The sequence below is a fragment of the Xenopus tropicalis genome, chromosome 8 (assembly GCF_000004195.4).
Source record: "Xenopus tropicalis strain Nigerian chromosome 8, UCB_Xtro_10.0, whole genome shotgun sequence".
NCBI lineage: Eukaryota > Metazoa > Chordata > Amphibia > Anura > Pipidae > Xenopus > Xenopus tropicalis.
Genome location: NC_030684.2, coordinates 16,182,930 through 16,202,943, shown reverse-complemented (window position 1 = coordinate 16,202,943; position 20,014 = coordinate 16,182,930). Strand labels below are relative to the sequence as shown.

Sequence of the window (20,014 nt, the reverse complement as noted above, 5' to 3'; positions counted from 1 at the left end):
ACACTGAGCCCTGAAAGACTTAAAGGGACAGTAAGACCAAAAATGTAAAGTGTAGCAAAGCCCTGCAAAGGTAAAAGTTTGTGTTTGCTTCAGAAAGACTACTATAGTTTATATAAACAAAGCTGCTGTGTAGCCCCGGGGGCAGCCATTCAAGCTGGAAAGAAAAGCACAGGTTACATAGCAAATAACAAATAAGCTTTCTAGATTCCCATTGAATTCTACAGAGAATATCTGTTATCTGCTACGTAACCTGTGCCTTTTCTCCTGTTTTTCCAGCTTGAATGGCTGCCCCCATGGCTACACAGCAGCTTTGTTTATGTATAAACTATGGCAGTCTTTCTGAGGCAAACACACAGCTTTTACCAGTTCAGGGCAACAGTACATTAACCCATTATCCAGAAAGTTCCGAATTACTGAAAGGCCGTCTCCCATAGACTCCATTATAAGCAAATAATTCTAAATTTTAAAAATGTTTTCCTTTTTCTCTGTATTAATAAAACAGTACCTGTACTTGATCCCAACTAAGATATAATTACCCCTTATTGGGGGCAGAACAGCCCTATTGGGTTTATTTAATGGTTAAATGATTCCCTTTTCCCTGTAATAATAAAACAGTACCTGTACTTGATCCCAACTAAGATATGATTAATCCTTATTGGATGCAAAACAATCCTGTGAGGTTTAAATGATCCAAATTACGGAAAGAACCCTTATCTGAAAAGCCCCAGGTCCCGAGCATTCTGGATAACAGGTCCTATACCGGTACCTTTACTAAAAACTGAAACAGAAGGTTTCTCTCTAGAATATTCTAGGTGCATTTCTTACCATCAGGCTGACGCCAGACTGGAACAGCTCGTAGGGGTAGAGGATTCGGTCATAGTGCAACTTCAGAAGAGAGCCTGTGCCTTTGCCTGGCTGGTATCCCATCCGATTGCCCACCTGAGACCATTTCTTCTCTTTAGTGACAACCTCAAAGCCCCCCTCACTGGAAACCACCTGGAGTGAAAAAGGAAAGAAGGTAACAGTCTACGGATGGCTTTGGGCAATAAGGCCCTTTCTGTTCTTTTAGAAAGGTGTAATTATATAAACTTCCTGCAGTTATTTAATTACAGTAAACCATTTAATCCTGGCGCAGAAGACACTGCAAGATGCTAATGCGTATGTTGTTTATCTGCAGAACCACCTGTCCCTGCACGCCCACCTTGCTCAGTGCATACACACCCAACAGCTTGCCATCCACCACTGGAATTCTGAGCGCGGAACCTTGCAGCTCCCAAAATTTTCCCAGCTGATCCAAGAAATCGAGTTTGACACGGGTCATTGCCTGGATGAAAGAAAATTCCGACAGTCAGGGTGCAAGCCTGCAGATAACATACTATACTAAAGCAAAGAGTAATTAACTTATAGCCTTACGACTGCTGTGAACTACAACTCCCAGCATTCTTTAGGGCTCTGGCACACGGGGAGATTAGTTGCCCGCGACAAATCTCCCTGTTCGCGGGCGACTAATCTCCCTGAATTGCCATCCCACCGGTGAAAATGTAAGTCGCCGGTGGGATGGCACACGCTGCGCAGGAGATTTCGGCAAATCGCCGAAGTTGCCGCAATCGCGCCGCCGTGTGTGCCATCCCACCGGCGACACATTTTTGCCGGTGGAATGGCAATTCGGGGAGATTAGTTGCCCGCGAACAGGGAGATTTGTCGCGGGCGACTAATCTCCCCGTGTGCCAGAGCCCTTATAGGTGGAAAGCTGCTGTAAATTGTCTACCCTAATTCTAACATCAAACCTGAACACTTATTTCTATATTTAAGTTCTACAATACAATCAGTATTACGGCCAAACATATACATAGCCACTTGCAGTTGTCCAGCGATGTAAAGTTACCAACAATATGGTCTATAACACACTGGACTTTTTAACTTCCTTTTCTCTTTTTGGAATTGTAGTTAAAATTCACAGTGTTTTCAATAAAGTCTAAGGGGCTGATTTACTAACCCACGAATCCGACCCGAATTGGAAAAGTTCCGACTTGAAAACGAACATTTTGCGACTTTTCCGTATGTTTTGCGATTTTTTCGGATTCTGTACGAATTTTTCGTTACCAATACGATTTTTGCGTAAAAACGCGAGTTTTTCGTATCCATTACGAAAGTTGCGTAAAAAGTTGCGCATTTTTCGTAGCGTTAAAACTTAACGCTACGAAAAATGCGCAACTTTTCGCGTAAGTTTTAACGCTACGCAAAATGCGCAACTTTTTTACGCAAAAATCGTACTGGATCCGAAAAATTCGTAAAGAATCCGAAAAAATCGCAAAACATACGAAAAAATCGCAAAGTACCGATCATTACGAAAAAAACGCAATCGGACTCCATTCGACCCGTTCGTGGGTAAGTAAATCAGCCCCTAAGGGTTACAACCTTAAGGGTGAAGAACACACAGAGCTACTAGTAGCAGCTACTTTTTCATGGCTACTAAATGCCAGAAAATCCCCTGCCATAGACAATACTGAGAATTGCCTCTGCTAAAACACATGTAGAGACAATTATCAGTAAATGATCAGCATTGTCTATTTTAGTAGCCACGACAAGTAGCTGCTACTAGTAGCTCTGTGTGTCTTCACCCTTAATCTTGCAGAAAATGAAGAATATTCTAGTCTCCTGGGCATCAAGGGGGAAAAGTGTGTATTGGACTATAGCTTAATCCTTTCCTGTTGCAGCCTAGTGGCTTTTAATAAGGTGGCCTACTCACCTCCCAGGGGACATACACATAATTGCTGGAGAGGGAACATAGCATGGGAGGAGGCGCTGCATCACTGTGCAGCATAAGCAAGCGGAACTGGCACAACAGGTGTGCAATTGGCTCCATACACTCCCTTCATGGCAGGTAATTAAGAGGAATAAACAAAACATGCAAATGCACAGGATATCTCCAGCCTATATCATAACAAGGGAAACATGTACCTAATCTGTACTGCTGTGTATTTTTCTGTCTTTTTGTCCTTGCCACATATCCAAGCTCATTAATTTAAGAATGGGATACCCAACAGGTGGCCCTCCTGCTATACTTCTTCCATATTCCCCTGCTGAATCGGAAGCCATGCTAGAACTGCTTTTGTTTAAGCTGCCAGGGAGTTATGATGTTATGCAGTGTGATTCCAGTCTCTATAAATGACTTCTGCCCACATCCGCATTTTAACAATGCAAGATCATAAAGTCAATTAAACATACACGTTTGTTTATATAGCAAAGGTTCTATTTAGCTATGACTGGTCTAGAGCAGTTAGAATAATGAAAGTAAATATCGGCTACTGTTCTGGAACAAATACGATACTGCCTAAAGGTCCCCATACACGGGCCGATTGTAGCTGCCGATATGGGTCCCTTAGACCGATTCAGCAACTAATCGGCCCATGTAGGGGCACTAACGACGGGCCTGCCCGACCCATATCTGGCCTGAAATCGGGCAGATATCGATCGGCAGGTTAAAAAATCTAGTCGGATGGGGGACCGTATCGGCTCGTTGATTCGGTCCCCAAACCGACTTTGCCTATACCCGTCGTTATAATTCGATCGTTTGGCCACACGATCAAATTAGCCTGGATTCTCCTGATATCGGGAGAAGATCTGCTCGCTTGGCGACATCGCCAAGCGAGTGGATCTGAAGGTGTATGGCCACCTTAAATCCAAATATCTGTATATAACTAATAGGGATATGGAAAACCAACCCAAGTTGGTCAAGCTTCTAACTAACAATTTTGTTAATGTCCATATCCTCAAGTTCCAACATGTTAATGTAGCTACAAAAACAGCAGTTTGTAATAACCATGATCTGGGTTAATTCCCAGCACAATAATCACAGAAACCTTACCTCTAGTTCGTTGAGGCGCTGTACCCGAGGGGTGAAGCAGAAGCTTTTGACATCGCAGGCAAAGGGCGGCTGCCAGTCCTGAGATAAAGGAACATAAAAGCAATAAAGCTAAGCTGTAACTGTGCCAATAACCAAAACTGGCTCTCTAGGGGGCTAAGAATAAATCTATAAAGCGCACAGGCAAACTAAAGGGAAATTCTAGGTTTTCTTTTCTATAGTACAAATAATATAAACCCTGCCTGTGCTACTAAATCAGCAGGGGAGACACACTAGGGGGTTACTGCTGGCATTAAGCATTTTCATGGTTAAAGTAATAGCTCTGCTAAACGTTTAAACAGTTTAAATACCTACAGGTGTCAGGAAGGTACCTATATAATATAAACCCACACAAATAATATGTATAGGATTTATTTTTAATTAAATAAATAGAATACAAACTTCATAGGAAAAAAACTCCCAGTGGGCCCCCTTGCTCACCCAACCATTTGCCTTGTATGCCTACACCATGGCCATTACTCAATTCTATGAGAAGAAACAAAAGAAATAAAGGAAAGGATAGATAATAGTATGTAAAAATAAGTAATTAAGAAATTAAAGAAAGTGAGTGAACTGGGAAGGAATGGTGGTCTGGACAGTGGGCCTAAGGTTTTCTGGTGGGCCCTTGGCACCCCAGTCCGACACTGGTGGCTGTTATCTAGAAGCAGCAAACTGCAGCTTAAAACTAGGGATGCAACAAATCCAGGATTCGGTTCGGAATCCAGGAATCTCGCCCAAACCCCAAAATAGTGGATTCGGTGCATCCCTACTTAAAACCTAGGTATAACCCTAATGTGTACAATAAAGCTGCAGTGTTGGGATTTTAGGAAAAATAGACTACAAAGTAATGGCAGAGAAGATTCATTTCAGTAATTGGACTTCCCTTCCATTTGTAATCATTGGAGCAAAAACCCTGGTCAGTACAGACAGCTTCAGTTCCATGTTGCCCCCGCCTCCCCCATAAGGGGGCATAAAGTAGTAAATAGGTTAAGAGGTGAGAAAAACAGCCAGTTGTAAGATTGGGGTAGAACCTGGAGAATTAACCCCCTGCATTGCAAACGTGGATATCGGCTGTTATAACGCTGATCTCACTACATAAAGGTGCGTATATACATTTTTTTTGTAAGCCAGACCAACACCTTATTGGTGTAAACAGCAGTTTTGTTCAATGACAATTATTTGCGACTGTGTATGTAAGGCTCTTAAGTTGGAAATACACAGCCAGCTCCACTGTTTTGTCAAGGTCACCAAATGAGTGGATCTGGGCTCGATTTGGACACCCTCCTCCTGGGCCAAATTGGGCCGATACGAATGTGGCCCAGGGGCCCAAGACAGGATTATACAGAAAGGCCCACAGACCAATTGGATGAAGGCAACATCAACGCACCTATTCAGTCCATGTTCAATCTGTCCGAATATCTGACAAACGTACAATACCCTGCTGACTAGGTCCTCCACCTCTTTCAGCAAAAAATAATACAAAAGTTCTTCTTTAACTACTTAAACTTTAATGGTTTGATTATAGTGACCTTTCATCTTGGACACAACCACCCCACTACTGGCTGACTATTGCCTTCTTTGATTGTTAGAACAATAATATAATATCAAATAATAGAATAAATATTATCCATTGAAACTGCACCATATGTGATAGCCCAAAACAGTAAATGCAGTCGGCCATTAGCCACTCTAAACATGCATAAAGCAAATTTAGATAGAGGACACTTTCCCCATGATGTTTGGCCATATGGCCTGTATACATAAGTAATCCTTACAAATGCAAACAAACACACTTTGGGCATGATAGAATTTTGGGGTACATACCCTCAAGTTATGCCTCAGGTGTCATGGGGTACATTTTTTCGCACAACAGGGCATGTAGTCATTATCCTCTGCCTATATAGCACCTACATATTCTGCAGCTCTCTTAGGGCTCTGGCACATGGGGAGATTAGTCACCCGCGGCAAAACTCCCTGTTCGCGGGCGCCTAATCTCCCAGAGTTGCCTTCCCCCTGCCACCCCACCGGCGAACATGTAAGTCGCCGGCGGGATGGCAGACGCCATCATGTAAGTCGCCCCGCCGCGTCTGCCATCCCACCGGCGACTTACATGTTCGCCGGTGGGATGGCAGGGGAAGGCTACTCGGGGAGATTAGTCGCCCGCGAACAGGGAGTTTTGCCGCGGGCGACTAATCTCCCCGTGTGCCAGAGCCCTTAGGGTGAAGACACACAGAGCTACTAGTAGCAGCTACTTGTCGTGGCTACTAAAATAGACAATGCTAATCATTTACTGATAATTGTCTCTACGTGTATTGTCTATGGAAGGGATTTTCAGTAGCTTGAAAAAGTAGCTGCTACTAGTAGCCCGGTGTGTCTTTAGGGCAGTGGTACACAGGGAGATTAGTGATGGGCGACTAATCTCCCCGCAATGCCATCCCACCGGCTAGAGTGTAAATTGCCGGTGGGATGGCATACGCGTCGCTACGATGTCCCACGGTCGCTCAAAGTTTCCTCCAAAGACAACTTTGTGCGACATCGCAGTGAAGCATCCCACTGGCGATTTAAATGCTAGCCGGTGGGATGGCATTGCGGGGAGATTTGTTGCCCACGACAAAGAAGATTTGTGTACCATGTACCACTGCCCTCACCCTTATACATCATTCTAATTAGTCCCTGCCTCCATGAAGTTTACAATCGAAGTGCCGATTTTACGCACACACTAAAGTCAGTATCAGGGGCACCTCAATCTGCCTGTATGTTTTTGGAAAGTGCAAGAAAATCCACCTGGGGGGGGGGGGGGACATAAAAATTCCCTGAAGATAGTGCCCTGGCTGGAATCAAACTGACCGTAAAGCAGCAATGCCAACCAATGGGTCATTGGTTTCTAAAAAATGTGACCAAGAGCAAAGACTAATCAAACATCTGACATTTGTCATCAGCCTGTGTGAACTTATTATAATCATATATATAATAATAAAACTTATATAATGTGACTTGCACACAGTATGTATCAGCTCCCTGTTACAACTGCATCATTTATCCATAAGGAATTATTTCAGGCTCTCAGTGTACTGATAACATCCATCTATCAGACTTACCTTGGGAGGTGGGATTTTGCATATCCCTGTCTTTTCAGCAATCGGTCGGATGCGTCCGATGAAACTCAGGGGATCAGAGAATTCCTCCCAGCTGGGCTCGAACACCGGGCATTCCGGAGGGGGCACAAATTCGATGTAGGCGGCCATTCCAAACAAGTGTTAATCCTCAGGTGGGTATAGAACTAGACAAGCGGTATAGTGCGGATAAGCATCCCAGATCTTGCTTGGATAAAGCCAGAGGCTCCTTTCTCTGTCATGAAGTAACGTCCCTCATCGAGTTTTCTCTGTGATCCTTCACTACAGCCACGGATTTACTCCCCGTCTCTCCTGTTCCCTCAGTAACCAGTGCCTGATGTTACCAACACCGGAGGAAGCAAATACAGTCTAACACTTAGGGATTCCCTGAGACTGTTGACAAAAAGATCACTTTATTCCCCTCGCTGGTGGTTGTGACACTGGGCTAACGTTGAGTTTGCACCCCAATATCTACAGGTACTCCCTGTGGCTTCTATTACTGTATCTCCCACAGCCCCCGGGACAGCAGGAACCCCCCTGTGAAGCCCACAGAGTCCCCTAATTCTGCCACAGAGGCAGGCAGATACTTTTGCTGGGACAATCAAGACTCCCAAATATCCAACCCCCAGTTCCATATAATATAACGAGCTCTTTATTTCAGTTATTGGGGTACTCAGGGTGCCAAAGTTCCACTTTTTACTACTAGTTACTTTTGCTGAGACAATCAAGACTCCCAAATATCCAACCCCCAGTTCCATATAATATAATCAGCTCTTTATTTAAGTTCTTGGGGTACTCAGGGTGCCAAAGTTCCACTACTTACCTGACTATGACACCCCAAGTCCCAGAGTCACCTTGTAGCAATTCCCTAAGTTAGAATTAATTTCTAATTTCAACAGACACCTCCTACCAGAAAGCCCCCAGTCTGTGCCACTAGGGTCTCTGCAGCCTCGTTTTGAAAGGCCCAATGATGTGCCCCCTCTCAGGCAACTTCCTGTTGCAATTGCCCCCCCTGGGGCTTCCTAGTACCCAGTCCCCTTCCTGAAGCCCAGCAGCTCCTTCAGCACATCCAGTACTTACAGTAAATTCCAGGCTCCAGTCCGTATCATTCCTAGGTCCATAAAGTCCTGATGCAACTTTGTAATGTGAAATTGGGGCCCTAAAGGATTAAAGAGGCTGGTTGTATAATCTCCAGGTATCCCTCCGCGCTAGTTAAAGCTATGTGGATTAATAACAGCCTGTAATGTGAAAAATAGCCGATAGATGGCGCTACATGAACATTCCTTTAGATAAAGGAGATCTTCACCTGGTTTTGCAAACGGTTGTTTCATCCGTGTGTAAAAAGTTTTTACAATTCCAGAACTGGAGTGTAATCTATAGAATGGCTGCGAATGGGGGTGGAGTTGGGATAAAAATGGAATTAAGTGTCACAAATGTTCACACGCCTATTTCCTATGTAGAGGAAAAGTTAAATCAAAATCTTTCATTAGCAATGATAATTATAATGTATTAATGAAATTATAATACATATACTGTTATGAAGATAAAGACATGTTGTCATAATTCTCCTTTGCATATCGGGTATTCGTTTTGGAATCTAAACCTGAGGGAATTGTAGTTTAAACACATGTGGATAGCGATAGAATAAACTACAATTCCCAGAAGACACCTGGTGAGCGGGCGGGCCGACTCAAGTATCGCCCTAGCGGATTGGATGCTTCAATGATTCTGGATTGAACTGGGTGCGTGATTGGTTAAGCTTGCGGAGGCGGGCTGTTTGGATCGTAGAGTTAGGGGTGGGGTAACTGGTGGTAGGAGACCTGTGTAGTGGCTTGTACCAGAGCTCGTAAGGTGGGGTACAGGTACGTACAGTGTGACATCTGGGGGCAGGGGTTATATACATTTATGCACAGCTATAGCGCCATTGGATAGGTCTGTATGCTAAATAATGTGCCATACCCCGCACTTGACCCCCTAACCAATCGTAGCTCTTATTTGGCACCCCCAGAGCTTTTATTGTGCTTTTTTTGTTCCCTCTATTAGAATAGGCATAAGGGTGGGTAACTAGACATAGGGGAACCTCCAGTAAGTGAATGTAGAAGCGCCTAATACATAGTGGGGCTGCAAGAGTAAAACTTATGGGAAATACTGTAGGGAACTCAATCTAGCGCTGGTAAAGCGATATGTACAATGGAAACAACGCGCGTTGCCATAGCAACCCCTCTCTCTTTAGCGCAAAAGGCCATGGTGTTATGGCATTGTGTCAGATGGAAGAATTTATATTACCCATATATAACCCATCATCCCTCTCCCCAAAGATTGGGAGAGTTGTATGTTTGTTTATTTATTATTTATTTATATACTACTTATCCGCTAATCATAAAGAAATAAAGAGATGTCTCGTTAAAACAGCCCATATCAAGCATATTCCTACTTAAAATGTAGATAAATTAGAAATAAATAAATACCAGGAATCCAATAATTGACCAAAAATAAGCTTAAAATTGAATTTAAAATGCCGCCAAGTCCAAATCTACATTGAGTCCTTCCGGATGCAATGTATTCAATTTAAAAATCCAAACGTTTTCTCCTTGTCTTAATCTAGTAAATCCGTCTCCACCTCTTAACTTGGGAGAAATATGCTCCAGTCCCATAAAGAATATCAAGGCAAACCTTATCTGCGCTTTAAAGATTACAAAACACAACAATATAGATATTAAGGTCTAGAAGGAAGGACTGTAAGAAAGAGAAAAAAAAATATATATATATTTTTGCAGTGCTAAATTGCCATTAACCAACATTAATAATTAGATGTAGCTGCCCTCCTCCCTACTAATCCTATAGTGCATACACAAATTATCTCCAAAGGAGTTGGCGCTAAAAACACCCAAAGAAGTGTAAAAATAATTGTATATTTATTATAGATAAATCAATGTGTTACATCAAAGTAGAATCAATTTTAAATAATAAAAAAAAAAATCATATACACCACTAATTAAAAATACCAATTAGATTATATATACAAGAGAAAATCACATAGGGCAGAAGACATTAAATATAGTAACAGAAACCATGTATTACTTCCCAATGATTTATTATTGAATTCCCAGTTAATGCATATCATTCCCTCAGGAGAAATCAATTAGAGTGTTTAAAAGAGAATTCATTGCTCTGACCCATATATGAGGAAATCAAGAGGGAAAATCAATAGAAATACACTGAATTAAAAATCCCACAGTATATCCCAATTATTAGAATAAAAAAGTGAGGAGCTTAAAACACCATAAAACAATTAATTGGATCCTTAATTAACTTCTCCAGATATCAGATGCAGTATTACACCGCCTATAGCCAATATATGGCTCTTAGCCCCACTGAGGGATATTTAATAAAGAAGTTACACACATAAAACCCTTGTTTTCCCTCTTACTCTGTGCAAATACTAAGAATGCAGGCGTGCATATAGAGATAAAATTGCACATTATATGGTATTCAATTATCTCATAGCCTCCAAGTAACTACAAGCACACAATAAAACAGAGCCCTAACTGGGCATAAGAACAAATACACAACCCCCCTTGTCCCGGCCGGGAACTTACTAGGGATAAGACAGAGAGAGGCACATTGGCTGAGGGATGCGACTCACACGCTGTTCCTTTCCCTTCGGTGACGTCACCGGTAGGTGCCGAGTCTGTCAATACGGGTCCTCTCTCCAGGCAGTCCGACGCGTTTCGCGCTCTGCGCTTCCTCATGGACTATTGGGTTCCTATGGGCCAACCCCCTCTTTATACCCGCCTGCATACTATTCTATACTACATCTACTTTGATGTAACACATTGATTTATTTATAATAAATATACAATTATTTTTACACTTCCATAAAGAATATCCCTTTGGGATCACTATTATTGTGAAACAGCTTAAAATGTCTCGATACCCCATGGTTCATTCTCCCTGCTTTACTGTTACGGATGTGCTTATTAACCCTACTTCCCACTGATCTTATAGTCCGCCCCACATAAACTTTGTTACACGGACAAGTGAGAGCATAGACTACATATGTTGTGCGACAATTAATAAAGGTCTTGGAAATTGGAATATCCCTATTGGGTTTATTTCATGGTTAAATTATTCCCTTTTCTCTGTAATAATAAAACAGTACCTGTACTTGATCCCAACTAAGATATAATTACCCCTTATTGGGGCAGAACAGCCCTATTGGGTTTATTTAATGGTTAAATGATTCCCTTTTCTCTGTAATAATAAAACAGTACCTGTACTTGATCCCAACTAAGATATAATTACCCCTTATTGGGGGCAGAACAGCCCTATTGGGTTTATTTAATGGTTAAATGATTCCCTTTTCTCTGTAATAATAAAACAGTACCTGTACTTGATCCCAACTAAAATATAATTAATCCTTATTGAAAGAAAAACAATCCTATTGGATTTAATTAATGCTTTATTGATTTTTTTTTTAGTAGACTTTAGATGTGGAGATCCAAATTACGGAAAGACCCCTTATCCTGCGCACTCTTGGTCCTGCACATTCTGGATAACAGGTTCTATACCTGTAGTTGCTTCTTTTTGCTCCTCCTATAGACAACTCTGGGACTGGTCCAGCTGGAGGGGGGTTAAAGGGGTTGTTCACCTTTTAATTAAAGTTTAGTATAATGTAGACTGCTGTTCTGAGACAATTTGCAATTGGTCTTCATTTTTTTTATGAATTTACCTTTTGTTCAGCAGCTCTCTAGTTTAAAATTTCAGCAGTCATGTGGTTGCTAGGGTTCAAATTACCTTAACAACCAGGGACTGGTTTGAATAAGAGACTGATATATTTATAGGAGAGGGGGATGGATAGAAAAATGAGTAATAAAAAGGAGCAAATAATGGAAAAACTATTGAAAATAAATAATGAAGCCCAATTGAAACATTACTTAGAATTGGCCATTCTACAACATACTAAAAGTTTAATGTAAAGGGGGAGCCTATGTGAAAAAAACACAAACAATTTGTTTTGTATTGTATAATTCTCCTAAAGTTGTGGCCCCCACCCCACCCTGGTTGCTCTTACCCCAGCCTTTCCGTGCAGCTCCGGGAGATGAGGTTCTGTTGATGTTCCGTGCATAGCTTGGCCCTTGCATCGTGGCCACAAACCTGTGTGCAGAAAGGACACCCCCATTCTTATATATATATATATACATTATATACATATATATATATCCCAACCTTATTACCCCTGCCTTTTCAATAGGGACATAAAATCAATCATCCACCCCCCCGACCCATATTGATGCTGGAACCCAGTGGTTTAAAGGGGCAGTTCACCATTAAGTTCAACTTTTAGTATGTTATAGAATGCCCAATTCTAAACAACTTTTCAATTGGTCTTCATTATTTGTTTTTCAGAGTTTTTAAATGATTTGCCTTTTTCTTCTAACTCTGTGCAGCTTTCAAATGGGCCCGGGGCCGGAACTAGGGGTAGGCAGAAGAGGCACCTAGGGGCAACAGTGGGTGGGCGCCAGGCAGGCACCTCTTCTTTCACTTACCCCTATTTCCATGCCCTTTACCCCCACCGTTCACCCACCTCCAGTGACCCCCGCAGCCCCACACATGGGAGGGGGGGATGGGCCAAGCCGGCTGGCTTGCCTAGGGTGCCCGGCTGGCTTGCCTTGGGTGCCCGGCTGGCTTGCCTAGGGTGCCCGGCTGGCTTGCCTAGGGTGCCCGGCTGGCTTGCCTAGGGTGCCCGGCTGGCTTGCCTAGGGTGCCCGGCTGGCTTGCCTTGGGTGCCCGGCTGGCTTGCCTTGGGTGCCCGGCTGGCTTGCCTTGGGTGCCCGGCTGGCTTGCCTTGGGTGCCCGGCTGGCTTGCCTTGGGTGCCTGGCTGGCTTGCCTTGGGTGCCCGGCTGACTTGCCTTGAGTGCCCGGGTGGCTTGCCTAGGGTGCCTGGATGGCTTGGTCCGGCACTGCCTGAGGAAAAAAACTATTGCTCTGTGAATATAAAGTATTGTTACTTTATATTACTTATTTATATAGTCAGGCCCTCTCCTATTCATTTATCAGTCTTTCATTCAAACCACAACCCTGGTTGCTTAGGTAATTTGGATCCTAGCAACCAAACAGCTGCTGAAACGCCAAGCTGGAGAGCTGCTGGGCAAAGCTGAAATAATTTTAAAAAAACTACAAATAAAAAAAAAATGAAGACCAATTGCAAATTGTCTCAAAGGTAAACAACCCTCAGTTAAAAGGAGCTGTTGGTGGGAGCAGATTCTGCTCATTGGGGTAACACATTTACTCCCATTAGTCTAACTGGCCAATCAGGGCTCATCTCAGTATAAGCAGGTATACAAGTAGTTGCTAGGGGTTGTACCTTGCAGGGTATGAGTAGAGCTTGTTCCTTCCAGCCACCGGGGGTCTCCTCACCCAACTTAGTTGGCTGTATCGTCTCATCACCCTGGGGGGTGCGTCTCTCCCCCTGTTGCACGGGGAAGTTGGAAATACAGGGTTATCGCTTTCAATGCTCAGGCTGCCCCCCATGAGCCGTCTCTGGATCACACTGTGTGGCTGCTGCAATCAGATTGGACCTTGATTATAATAATAGTAATGTACTGTTACCCTGCACTAGTAACCTAGGTCTATATGTTTCAGAAACCCTACTATAGTTTATATAAATACCCCGCTATGTAGCCCGGGGGCAGCCATTCCTGCACTGGTACAGCTGGGGTGTTTGCTACAGAAACCCTACTATAGTTTATATAAATACCCCGCTGTGTAGCCCCGGGGGCAGCCATTCCTGCATTGGTACAGCTGGGGTGTTTGCTACAGAAACCCTACTATAGTTTATATAAATACCCCGCTGTGTAGTCCCGGGGGCAGCCATTCCTGCACTGGTACAGCTGGGGTGTTTGCTACAGAAACCCTACTATAGTTTATATAAATACCCCGCTGTGTAGCCCCGGGGGCAGCCATTCCTGCACTGGTACAGCTGGGGTGTTTGCTACAGAAACCCTACTATAGTTTATATAAATACCCTGCTGTGTAGTCCCGGGGGCAGCCATTCCTGCACTGGTACAGCTGGGGTGTTTGCTACAGAAACCCTACTATAGTTTATATAAATACCCCGCTGTGTAGCCCCGGGGGCAGCCATTCCTGCACCGGTACAGCTGGGGTGTTTGCTACAGAAACCCCGGGGCTACACAGCGGGGTATTTATATAAACTATAGTAGGAATTCTTAAGCAAACATGCAACTTTTATCAGAGCAGGGCAACAGGACATTATATTTAAATGCCCCAGCCAGTAGCTCCGGGGCAACATGTTGCTCCCCAACCCCTTGGATGTTGCTCTCAGTGCCCCCAAACCAGGGAGTTATTTTTGAATTCCTGACTTGGGGGCAAGTTTTGAATAAAACCAAGATTCCCTACCAAATAAAGCCCCTGTAAGCTGATAGGGTGCATAGAGGATGCCTAATAGCCAATCACAGCCCTTATTTGGCTCCTCCATGAACTTTTATGGTGCTTGTGTTGCTCCCCAAGTCTTTTTACATTAGGTCAGTTAGGGTAGGACTGGCCAGAAGGGATGACTTTGACGTAGTTGGCCAGCTTGAAGTATATTGCAATGTACGGACAAACAATCCCTCTTTTTGAGGTGGGGAGGGAAGGCATTTCTTAGTAGTGAAATGCCCTAGTGTCCAATTTCTACATATTGATAATGGGTGAGTGCAGAGGATTTTTTGCGGTTGTTTATATGTATTTTATGGTCACAGCCTCATTGCACCTCCGCTTAATGGTTTACAATTTAGTGGTTGAGCACAACTTTCCCTTTTTGTGTTATTGCATAGAGGATGCCTAATAGCCAATCACAGCCCTTATTTGGCTCCTCCATGAACTTTTATGGTGCTTGTGTTGCTCCCCAAGTCTTTTTACATTTGACTGTGGCTCCCGAGTAAGAAAGGCTGAGGACCCCTGATGTATATAGTCAACCAAACCGGGATCAGTGCTTTGCAAATGGTGGGGATTGAGGCTTAGGGGCCCCCCTAGGGCACAGCCCAAAGGCCAGTTAGGTTAACATTTAAACCAAGAGTAGCAGCGTTATAGGACAGCCAACCAACATGGCTGCGTAGAAATCATTGCAGTCTGCAGCATGCACCTATAGAAATCCCTGCAAGACATGAAAGCAGTCCCACATTTTGGCCCTGTAACTTGGTTCAGAGCTGCAAACATTAGTCTCACTGAGCAAGCAGGTCCCCCCCCTCCCACACTCACCAGGTCTTTACTGGTCCCCAGTCTCCGCAGCTGGTCCAGTGGCAGAAGATCCGCAGAGTCTTGGTGCACAAACTGCGTGGCTTGTTTGAGGCGTCTCTGCTGGTGCAGTATTGCTGAGCCCCTCAGATCCTTCTCCCTCTTTGGGGAGTCCCTGTTCTGTGTGTCTCTCCCAAGTCCCTGCATAGTGCAGGTTCAGGGTAATAAGCAGATCCCTATATGAGGTTCCGGGTAGGAAGCAGATCCCTATATGAGGTTCCGGGTAGGAAGCAGATCCCTATATGAGGTTCAGGGTAAGAAGCAGATCTCTATATGAGGTTCCGGGTAGGAAGCAGATCTCTATATGAGGTTCAGGGTAAGAAGCAGATCTCTATATGAGGTTCAGGGCAATAAGCAGATCTTTATATGAGGTTCAGGGTAAGAAGCAGATCTCTATATGAGGTTCAGGGCAATAAGCAGATCCCTATATGAGGTTCCGGGTAAGAAGCAGATCTCTATATGAGGTTCAGGGTAGGAAGCAGATCCCTATATGAGGTTCAGGGTAAGAAGCAGATCTCTATATGAGGTTCAGGGTAAGAAGCAGATCTCTATATGAGGTTCAGGGTAAGAAGCAGATCTCTATATGAGGTTCAGGGTAGGAAGCAGATCCCTATATGAGGTTCAGGGTAGGAAGCAGATCCCTATATGAGGTTCAGGGTAGGAAGCAGATCCCTATATGAGGTTCAGGGTAGGAAGCAGATCCCTATATGAGGTTCAGGGTAAGAAGCAGATCTCTATATGAGGTTCAGGGTAAGAAGCAGATCCCTATATGAGGTTCAGGGTAGGAAGCAGATCCCTATATGAGGTTCAGGGTAAGAAGCAGATCCCTATATGAGGTTCCGGATAAGAAGCAGATCTCGGAATGAATGGATTTTCCCTGCAGATTCTCCTCTTCTTGCTGTACTCGCCCCCATACACTCTGCCTGGTACTTCTCACTCCTTAGCTCTCTGCCTCATTCCCTTCCCTCTCTCTGTATTCAGGGGATTCCTCTCTCGCTCCGTTCCCTCCTCCTGCTCTGCAGTAATACCCCCCCCCCCCGTTGTACCTCCCTCATTCTCTCCTGCTGTCATCTCCCCGCTACGCTCCTTCTACATCCCCATTCCTCCCTCTCAGTCCCCCCCAAATCTCCCCTCTCCCCAGTAGCTGCTTCTTTCATTCCCCCGGACCCCCTGTGTCTGGCAGCCACCGAGCCTAAAATCTAGCCCCCCCCCCCCATAAAGCTCTGCTCATACAATGGCAACCCACTCGGGTGCTATTACAGTAAATAGGAATTAGGTTTATGGCAAATGCAGATTTGTCTCTTTTCTGGGGAAGGAGAGAAGCCGCGGGGCATTGTGTGTAGTCAGGCAAGATGCATCAAGTGAAGAAGCTTTAACAGTAGGATATTGTGTATAAAAAGGCAAGTAGGTGTATTATAATGGCTGGATAATGTATATAGCAGGGATCCCCAACCTTTTGTACTTGTGAGCCAAATGCAGGTATAAAAAGTGCTGGGATGCCAAATAAGGGCTGTGATTGGCTAATTATAAGGGTTGTGATTGGCTAATTATAAGGGTTGTGATTGGCTAATTATAAGGGTTGTGATTGGCTAATTAGTAACCCCATTGGGACTGCTGGCCTGCAGGAGGCTTTGGGGTAAAACTGTGTCTCTGGGCTTCCAAAACTTTAAAAATATATACCTGAACCATTGGACTGTAACTGTGTCATAATGTGTATAGTAAGGCAAGATGGTATGAGGGGTAGGAGCAGTAACTGGCAATACTGTGTGTAGTAAGGCAAGATGGTATGAGGGGTAGGAGCAGTAACTGGCAATACTGTGTATAGTAAGGCAAGATGGTATGAGGGGTAGGAGCAGTAACTGGCAATACTGTGTGTAGTAAGGCAAGATGGTATGAGGGGTAGGAGCAGTAACTGGCAATACTGTGTATAGTAAGGCAAGATGGTATGAGGGTAGGAGCAGTAACTGGCAATACTGTGTGTAGTAAGGCAAGATGGTATGAGGGGTAGGAGCAGTAACTGGCAATACTGTGTGTAGTAAGGCAAGATGGTATGAGGGGTAGGAGCAGTAACTGGCAATACTGTGTGTAGTAAGGCAAGATGGTATGAGGGTAGGAGCAGTAACTGGCAATACTGTGTGTAGTAAGGCAAGATGGTATGAGGGGTAGGAGCAGTAACTGGCAATACTGTGTGTAGTAAGGCAAGATGGTATGAGGGGTAGGAGCAGTAACTGGCAATACTGTGTGTAGATGGTATGAGGGGTAGGAGCAGTAACTGGCAATACTGTGTGTAGGTATGAGGGGTAGGAGCAGTAACTGGCAATACTGTGTGTAGTAAGGCAAGATGGTATGAGGGGTAGGAGCAGTAACTGGCAATACTGTGTGTAGTAAGGCACGATGGTATGAGGGGTAGGAGCAGTAACTGGCAATACTGTGTGTAGTAAGGCACGATGTATGAGGGGTAGGAGCAGTAACTGGCAATACTGTGTGTAGTAAGGCAAGATGGTATGAGGGGTAGGAGCAGTAACTGGCAATACTGTGTGTAGTAAGGCACGATGGTATGAGGGGTAGGAGCAGTAACTGGCAATACTGTGTGTAGTAAGGCAAGATGGTATGAGGGTAGGAGCAGTAACTGGCAATACTGTGTGTAGTAAGGCACAATGGTATGAGGGGTAGGAGCAGTAACTGGCAATACTGTGTGTAGTAAGGCAAGATGGTATGAGGGGTAGGAGCAGTAACTGGCAATACTGTGTGTAGTAAGGCAAGATGGTATGAGGGGTAGGAGCAGTAACTGGCAATACTGTGTGTAGTAAGGCAAGATGGTATGAGGGTAGGAGCAGTAACTGGCAATACTGTGTGTAGTAAGGCAAATGGTATGAGGGGTAGGAGCAGTAACTGGCAATACTGTGTGTAGTAAGGCACGATGGTATGAGGGGTAGGAGCAGTAACTGGCAATACTGTGTGTAGTAAGGCAAGATGGTATGAGGGGTAGGAGCAGTAACTGGCAATACTGTGTGTAGTAAGGCAAGATGGTATGAGGGGTAGGAGCAGTAACTGGCAATACTGTGTGTAGTAAGGCAAATGGTATGAGGGGTAGGAAGAAAAACAATCCTATTGGATTTAATTAATGCTAATTGATTTTTTTTTTTAGTAGACTTAAGATGTGGAGATCCAAATTACGGAAAGACCCCTTATCCTGCGCACTCTTGGTCCTGCACATTCTGGATAACAGGTTCTATACCTGTAGTTGCTTCTTTTTGCCCTCCTATAGACAACTCTGGGACTGGTCCAGCTGGAGGGGGGTTAAAGGGTTGTTCACCTTTTAATTAAAGTTTAGTATAATGTAGACTGCTGTTCTGAGACAATTTGCAATTGGTCTTCATTTTTTTATGAATTTACCTTTTGTTCAGCAGCTCTCTAGTTTAAAATTTCAGCAGTCATGTGGTTGCTAGGGTTCAAATTACCTTAACAACCAGGACTGGTTTGAATAAGAGACTGATATATTTATAGGAGAGGGGATGGATAGAAAAATGAGTAATAAAAAGGAGCAAATAATGGAAAAACTATTGAAAATAAATAATGAAGCCCAATTGAAACGTTACTTAGAATTGGCCATTCTACAACATACTAAAAGTTTAATGTAAAGGGGGAGCCTATGTGAAAAAAACACAAACAATTTTGTTTTGTATTGTATAATCTCCTAAAGTTGTGGCCCCCACCCCACCCTGGTTGCTCTTACCCCAGCCTTTCCGTGCAGCTCCGGGAGATGAGGTTCTGTTGATGTCCGTGCATAGCTTCGCCTTGCATCGTGGCCACAAACCTGTGTGCAGAAAGGACACCCCATTCTTATATATATATATACATTATATACATATATATATATATATCCAACCTTATTACCCCTGCCTTTTCAATAGGGACATAAAATCAATCATCCACCCCCCCGACCCATATTGATGCTGGAACCCAGTGGTTTAAAGGGCAGTTCACCATTAAGTTCAACTTTTAGTATGTTATAGAATGCCCAATTCTAAACAACTTTTCAATTGGTCTTCATTATTTGTTTTTCAGAGTTTTTAAATGATTTGCCTTTTCTTCTAACTCTGTGCAGCTTTCAAATGGCCCGGGGCCGGAACTAGGGTAGGCAGAAGAGGCACCTAGGGGCAACAGTGGGTGGGCCGCAGGCAGGCACCTCTTCTTTCACTTACCCCTATTTCCATGCCCTTTACCCACCGTTCACCCACCTCCAGTGACCCCCCAGCAGCCCCACACATGGAGGGGGGGATGGGCAAGCCGCTGGCTTGCTTGGGTGCCCGGCTGGCTTGCCTTGGTGCCCGGCTGGCTTGCCTTGGTGCGGTGGCTGCCTGGTCCCGGCTGGCTTGCCTGGGTGCCGGCTGGCTTGCCTAGGGTGCCCGCTGGCTTGCCTTGGGTGCCCGGCTGCTTGCCTGGGTGCCGGCTGGCTTGCCTTGGGTGCCCGGCCTGGCTTGCCTGGGTGCTCTTCGGCTGACTTGCCTAGTGCCCGGGTGGCTTGCCTAGGGTGCCTGGATGGCTTGGTCCGGCACTGCCTGAGGAAAAAAACTATTGCTCTGTGAATATAAAGTATTGTTACTTTATATTACTTATTTATATAGTCAGGCCCTCTCCTATTCATTTATCAGTCTTTCATTCAAACCACAACCCTGGTTGCTTAGGTAATTTGGCATT

The 20,014-nt window shown here is 44.3% G+C and overlaps 3 protein-coding genes across 13 annotated transcripts in view; 1 reads left to right on the top strand and 2 right to left on the bottom strand.

Moving 5' to 3' along the window:
• Nucleotides 1-20,014, top strand: part of LOC101734594 (coiled-coil domain-containing protein 77-like) — a 597,836-nt gene that overhangs the window by 93,635 nt on the left and 484,187 nt on the right. The gene's annotated exons all lie outside the window — the stretch shown is intronic.
• The window catches only part of LOC101730989 (coiled-coil domain-containing protein 77), a 606,394-nt gene that overhangs the window by 224,045 nt on the left and 362,335 nt on the right, over nt 1-20,014 (bottom strand). The window lies entirely within an intron of this gene.
• Nucleotides 686-15,551, bottom strand: LOC101734838 (lysine-specific demethylase 5A). Of its 10 annotated transcripts, XM_031892246.1 has the most exons (8): nt 15,278-15,551; nt 13,386-13,582; nt 12,092-12,174; nt 8,098-8,176; nt 7,003-7,184; nt 3,869-3,946; nt 1,202-1,324; nt 686-996 (listed from the first exon to the last, which is right to left on the bottom strand). In XM_031892246.1, the coding sequence occupies exons 5-8, from the start codon at nt 7,147-7,149 to the stop codon at nt 799-801; spliced, it is 546 nt and encodes a 181-aa protein (XP_031748106.1). In that variant the 5' UTR covers nt 7,150-7,184; nt 8,098-8,176; nt 12,092-12,174; nt 13,386-13,582; nt 15,278-15,551; the 3' UTR covers nt 686-798. The 10 variants fall into 10 exon arrangements, 9 of the variants coding, with proteins under 9 accessions (XP_031748106.1, XP_031748104.1, XP_031748107.1 ...); XM_031892244.1 differs by having other exon boundaries at nt 7,003-8,176; XM_031892250.1 differs by having other exon boundaries at nt 904-996; nt 1,222-1,324; nt 7,003-8,176.

Bases quoted from the DNA above. Each gene is read 5' to 3' on its own strand.
- LOC101734838 (XM_031892242.1), bottom strand. From the start codon at position 15,460: ATGCAGGGACTTGGGAGAGACACACAGAACAGGGACTCCCCAAAGAGG. The intron at 12,175-13,385 runs GTACAACCCCTA...TTCTGCACACAG, and splicing joins CTCTACTCATACCCTGCAAG to GTTTGTGGCCACGATGCAAG. The intron at 7,411-8,097 runs GTAAGTACTGGA...TTTTGTCAACAG, and splicing joins ACTGGAGCCTGGAATTTACT to TCTCAGGGAATCCCTAAGTG.